Source organism: Arachis duranensis, chromosome 8 (assembly GCF_000817695.3).
Source record: "Arachis duranensis cultivar V14167 chromosome 8, aradu.V14167.gnm2.J7QH, whole genome shotgun sequence".
NCBI classification, from domain to species: domain Eukaryota; kingdom Viridiplantae; phylum Streptophyta; class Magnoliopsida; order Fabales; family Fabaceae; genus Arachis; species Arachis duranensis.
Genome location: NC_029779.3, coordinates 3003907 through 3010081, shown reverse-complemented (window position 1 = coordinate 3010081; position 6175 = coordinate 3003907). Strand labels below are relative to the sequence as shown.

General features: G+C 29.8%; 1 protein-coding gene across 1 annotated transcript in view; it reads right to left on the bottom strand.

Annotated features, from left to right (window-relative positions):
* LOC107460178 (uncharacterized) overlaps positions 1-6175 on the bottom strand; it is a 7236-nt gene continuing 1061 nt past the window's right edge. The window contains exons 2-14 of the mRNA XM_016078513.3: positions 3714-3825; positions 3220-3332; positions 2789-2911; positions 2489-2694; positions 2321-2396; positions 2028-2114; positions 1849-1929; positions 1703-1735; positions 1441-1494; positions 1273-1314; positions 1009-1087; positions 853-923; positions 1-375 (exon numbers count right to left, since the gene is read on the bottom strand). Of these exons, the coding sequence (XP_015933999.1) occupies positions 319-375; positions 853-923; positions 1009-1087; positions 1273-1314; positions 1441-1494; positions 1703-1735; positions 1849-1929; positions 2028-2114; positions 2321-2396; positions 2489-2694; positions 2789-2911; positions 3220-3332; positions 3714-3825 (1134 nt within the window). The 3' untranslated portion in view covers positions 1-318. The remainder of the gene's footprint in view (positions 376-852; positions 924-1008; positions 1088-1272; positions 1315-1440; positions 1495-1702; positions 1736-1848; positions 1930-2027; positions 2115-2320; positions 2397-2488; positions 2695-2788; positions 2912-3219; positions 3333-3713; positions 3826-6175) is intronic.

Below are 6175 nucleotides of genomic sequence, written 5' to 3'. Positions count from 1 at the left end.
TATATTTCACATTTTCACTTTCACATATTTTGATTAGTATTTCCAAATTGTGTAACAAGATATCAAAATGTCAATAACTGTAAAAATCAAAATTTACCTTGGTATCTTTTGATCTAAAAAAGGCCATATAGACGAACCAAAGCAATACAATGGTGCTAAACTAGAAAAGCCTATAAAATATTGCTATAATTCCAGTTCTAGGAACAGACTTCAACATCTTGCTTCCTCGTCAAATGCATAGCCGGAGGAAATGTGTCGTTCCATGTTGAGTAAATATTTACGATCACTAATATTAGGGCCCCAATTAATATTTGTCCTTCAACTCAAAATGGGAGGAACCACTTTCACCATCAGACTTTGAGCAAAAGATATCATCTGCAAGAGAAAATTCAATTCAAAGTAAAAACTAAAAATAAATGCAAATGAAACCATGTACAAAACACGTGAAAATATAGTAAAAACACAAACTGGTCAAAATATGTTTCAAATATTATATGTGTGTTCCCCTCAGAAGAATATTGTAGTGTTGCCTTTTACCCTTAAAACAAAATAATATAGGTGCCGGCTAGCCTGAAAAGCAAGGCAGAAACCCTTTGGAAGAGTTATATCTGAGGATTCTATATGTACAGCCATAGCCCATAATCACTAATTCAATTTACTCAATTTAGTAACGATATCTAGGGTCCAATCGTGGCCTCTGTTTAATATTAGAAAGGTCATTCATTCTGTTGATATAGTTTGTGATTGGATCATCATAGTTTAGTTATATCACCATCTGACTAGACTAATTACTATCTACATGCATTCAAATATAATACATATATATGTACAGCATTTCGTTGAAGTTCTTACCGAAGCAAATCCAATGCACATTATGCTGAAGCCAGGAAAATTAAAAGGTGCCTTTTCAGATAGGAAAAGAGCTGAAAATTGAGGAGAAAGTGTTTATTAATAGAACTCAATAGTAAATTGAACAAAACAGGAAATAATTAATAACATTCCACTCACCCGTCAATGGAGAGAAAACCAAGGGAGAAGCAATATGTGCAACTGAACATATGCCCGAAATGCAACCCTGAGCCCTTCCCTGAAAAGAAAAGGCACGTGAGAAGAAATGCACTGAAATAATTCCAGGATATCTAGTATTTACTTAAATAAAAAAAAAAAGAATGACAAAACAAATAGACTAAGCACATAGCATTTTTATCAAGCAAAACTAAGCTCTTTTCTTCTCCTTTATGGAAATATAACAAATACTCTGAAAAACAGTACCTGCTCATGAGAACCAGCTTGTTTAGAGACTATGCTCCGTATCTGCATTAAGACAAAATAAACATAACTCAAGACTATGTTTTAATCATACATTTCATTGGAAGTCAAGGGAAAAAATTTATCTGTTCAAAGGATAGTAAAGAAAGATTAAATCATAAAGAAACTTACACAGGGCTGTGCAAAAACGTATACTATTGAGAACATGGCTGAAGCATAAGGAACCTGTCAGCATTTAGACATAAGCTATTACCATTATTAATATCAATACCACATAAAGGTGGGGAAGATAGGGATACCGGAGACGTATACATGTAAAATTAATCAAAGAACTATTATTGATTTCACTTACTCTTATACTAAAAAATTACATAATTAAAAACTTATTTAACAGAAACCAAGTTGTAATTAGCAATAGAGTTGGAATATATACCCACGAGGACCATGCTATGCTGTAAAGGAACATCTGCATTTCATTCCACATTGCTAGTTCAGAACATTATAAACAAGTGAAATTTTCTTTTTATAATTTCACCAAAAACAATAGGGGAAAAAAAAGGAAAGAAAAAAGAATCTTACATGAATACAGCCGAAAAACAGTCCAATTGAAAGAAGTCTTGCCTCTCCCAGAATTGGGGCCAAAATGGGCATAAGAACAAGCTGGGACAATTAATCAAGAAACTCAAGAACTATTTATATCAAGAGAATACGAAAACTCAATATAGATAAAGGACTGAAATATTGCAAAGCAAAATTACCTGTGACACAGTCCCTGTAACCCCAGAAATGACCATCAAGTCAGCAAACTGATTCTTGTCAAAATGAAACTGAGCCTTTAAGTAATACTGCACAGGAAATGGGGAAAAAATGTTATCATCTCAGACTATACTTCAGTACCTTGTTCTAATTAATGAAACTTTTTTCCTTTTTTATCATAAACTTGCCAAATTACGAATGAAATGAAATAATACTACATTTTTTATAGGGGTTCACATGCATACTCCACAAGAGAAAAAAAAAAAGATAATAAGAAAATTAATTAGAAAAATACCAGCATTGAACCATGAAGACCAGCATCTGCAAGGTTGCTGAAGAACGCAACAATTGCTGCTTGAGTAATAGTCAAGCTGCAAATCATGATGAAAAAAACAGAGATAATATAATTGATGTTCCACAAAGATATCACATGCGAAGAGGAATGAGAAACGGCAAATTGAACCTGCCAGTGAGGAAGGAAGCTAGGTCTTGTAGAGATCGCAAAGCTTGAAACAGTTGCACATTGCTTTTCGGTTTTGCTTCAATTTTAGTGGCGGCGGGCTTTTCTGCCGTAAGGATTGGTGTAGAAAGATTATTCTCATCGATAATCGAATCCCGAAGGAAAACTAACATGTACACTGCTGCAATCACCGCCACAAGAGTGGAAACCTAATCGAACCAGATTAAAATAAAAAATTCAGAATTTGACGCAATTGAAAAGAGAGAGAGAGATAAAAAAAAATTCTGAAGCAAGATGAAGCACCTGGAAAGTTTGGGCAGCAGAGAGGAAGCGAGTTGAAAGAGTGCCGCAGACGAAGGCGGCGGAGCCTATTCCCGAAAGAATCCCAAACGCGGTGGCGCGTCGACCTTCTGTTACGTTATCTGCCTGAAAATCAAAATGGCGGGAAAGTAATAAACAGCAAAATTGATATATAATTTTAAAATTAAAATTATTTTAGTAGTTTTTATTTTTTAAAGAGAGATATTTACATGTGAATTTGTGATCTTAAAAAAAATATTAGAGTACAATCAAAATTTATTATTTTTTGTCTGTCACTTTTAATTATTAATTTATTTCTTCTAGTTTAATAATCTAATAAAATACTTTAACCTATAATTGTAAACATTATGACAAATTCTACCATTCCTCTAAATGAATCTAAGCATGTGCACGGAAAATAGCAAGAAAAGTACCACATAAGCCAGGGCGAGGCAAGGAACGCTTCCGTCGCAAACCATGGAAATGAGAATCTTAAAGACATAGTATATGTAGAAGAATTCTTTCGTCCTGCTATAAGATAATATACCTGTGAAATTGTCAACACCGAATTATTATAAATGAAATCATTAAGGCCACATGTTTATGCTTTTTATTTTGCCTTTATTTACCAAGCAATTCTCATATGGCAAAAAAAATTAGAATAGATTCTCTCAGTTTTTTGTTGTTAAAATGTAATTTTTAATATATATTCTTTTAAATATAATAAAAAATATGTGGCAAAAGATGTATAATAAAAGATTAGACTAGAGAAAAAAAATTTAAAAAGTTCATTTATCAAAAAAGATAATACATGTCGTTTAAAAGTTATAAATGCTTTTATAATTTTAAAATATTGGAGCTTACTTTTTAAAAAAAATGTTGACTAATTTAATCAAATGCAAACGGAATGAATTTGTGAGAAAGGTACCTATTGGAATAATTGTGAGGATCATGGGGAGTGTGATAATGGTTTTCCTCCCATATTTATCTGAGAGATTACCCAGGAGTGGCATCATCACAAGCGTTCCAAGTCCTACCATCTGCACACATCACATATTTTTGTTTCCACACAGAAGGATATAAAGTACTGCACATTCATGTAAATGTAAATTACCATACTTTATTTCAAACAATCGGAGTATATTTTAATACTATATTCTTCAACAAAAGATAGTATTCTAAAACCATTTAGTGGTATTGCATTTATTTAAAAACTTTTGTTATTGTTATCCTTTCGTAAAAGCAATGCAACGATGCTTTTTTTTTTTTTTTGTCAGACAATGCAATGCTGTTTGAGACACAAAAGGGTACACTGTGTTTCACAATTCACTTAATTTTTCAGTTATTTTTTTTGTTGTCCACTTTTTCGTTAGATCCATTATGTGTTTTAAGTTAAAGTTTCATTGGGCCCAATGAGAATTATTGGCAACTTCCGGCTATTGATTGATCCACTAACAATTCATATAAAGACTATATAAGAATTTTTATCATATATTATAAAAAAATTAAATATTTTTAGAATATCAGTGTTTTAGTCATTTTAATCGTCTCAATTATTTTATATCATATTAATTTTTATCATTGAGATCAATGGCTATAACTAATGAAATATCAGTATTCTAAAAACAATTTCTTATATTGTAATATTATAAATGTACCAAAAATAGAGAAGCTTCCCCTTGAAAAAAACAAGGCTCACAATTCACGTATAACTTGTAAGACAAGAAAATCGAATAATTGAAAAGGCCAAAGAAACTGGAGGCATTAGGAATATAAGTCACAACGTATCTCACTGAAAAATAGGCCAACAAAAACAAAAGAAAAAAGAAAGAGCTATTGACCAAATAAATAAGAGAAAGTATAGAAAATTAATTTTCAGTTAGTTAATATTAATTAATTTTAAAATTTAATTTTATATTTTAGAATTAAAAATTAAAAATTTATGATTTATACTCTAAATTTAAAATAAATAAAAAGTTTAAAAAATTAATTAATATTGATTGAAAAAAATTAATGTTTAATTATTCTACTGATCTTTATAGTTTTGTAAAATTTTTAATTAGATCTCTATAATTTTTTTTTAATTGAGTCCTTACACCAAAATTATTTTTTAATTGAGTCCCTATACTTTTTTTATTTAAGTTTCTGTACCAATTTTTTTTAGTTGAGTCTCTATAAAATTAAGCTAATTACTACTAAGAAGGGCTTAATTGAAAAAAAAATTGGTACAAGGACCCAATTAAAAATAAGTATAAGAACCTATTTAAAAATTTTACGAAACTATAGGACCAATCGAATAATTAAACCAAAAATTAATTACCTAAAATTACTCTATAAAAAAAAAGAATAAACTGAGAAAAGAACGAGGGGCAAATGAATACTCCTAAACATGGATGGGAAGGAAGTTTCTTTGGCGGAGTAACTAGGACATGTTGTTTAAGATTGAGCTCCTAATGAACACTCCAAGACACGCGACGAGAAGGAAGTTTCTTTAGTTGAGTAAGGACAAACAGATGAAGGCACCCTATCACGTTAACTCTTTCTAAACAAATGTGATCGTCTTATTGAGGTGCAAAAGTCTATTAGAACAATTATTGGTGCCCACTGCCCAATACATTTGAAGTAAGCTACCCATCAATTCATCGACTCAGTTCACATTTAATTTAAAAAGTTGTACCAAACAATCTGACATATTCTCTATAATGAATGTTATTAAACAATAACATTTGTTGAATTATTTGTTATCAAGTTCTTATATAATTTTCACTAGCAAATAATCTTTTAATCAAATAATACTTTACATGTTTAATTAATCCTGCATAAAATAAATGTATCATTTTAAAGTAGATAATGAAAATAATAAATAATATGACCAATAAAATATTAAATAAAATATCAAAATTAAAAAATATTAAAATTTATTTTATTTAATATTTATTAATTATTATTAAAATTAATAAATTCTAAATAAAATAAATTCTAACTATTTTTTGTTAATTTTTTTGTTACCAAACATATTTTGTCTGTCGATTAACAAATTTACATAGTATCTTTTATTATTAATATAACGTTCAACTGAACTATATTGATTTATTGACTCTGTTCTTTTTTTTTTTCTTAACATTGTTATACAGAGTTTCTCAAAATTGAAACAAGAACAACACAAAAATCTGATTTCATTTTTAATTTAAGCTACATTCATAGTAAATATTACATACGTAAAGGGTTCTGCAAGTGGTGTGTACTGCATGCAAATTAAATTTCACCTACCAGTCTATCATTACACCTATAAATTTTTCTACATAACAAAACCTCCACGCAGAAAGATAATGCTCTTGTAGCATTTGAAAATAATTAAGGCCGGTATGACAAGTATATTCACTCAGGTAA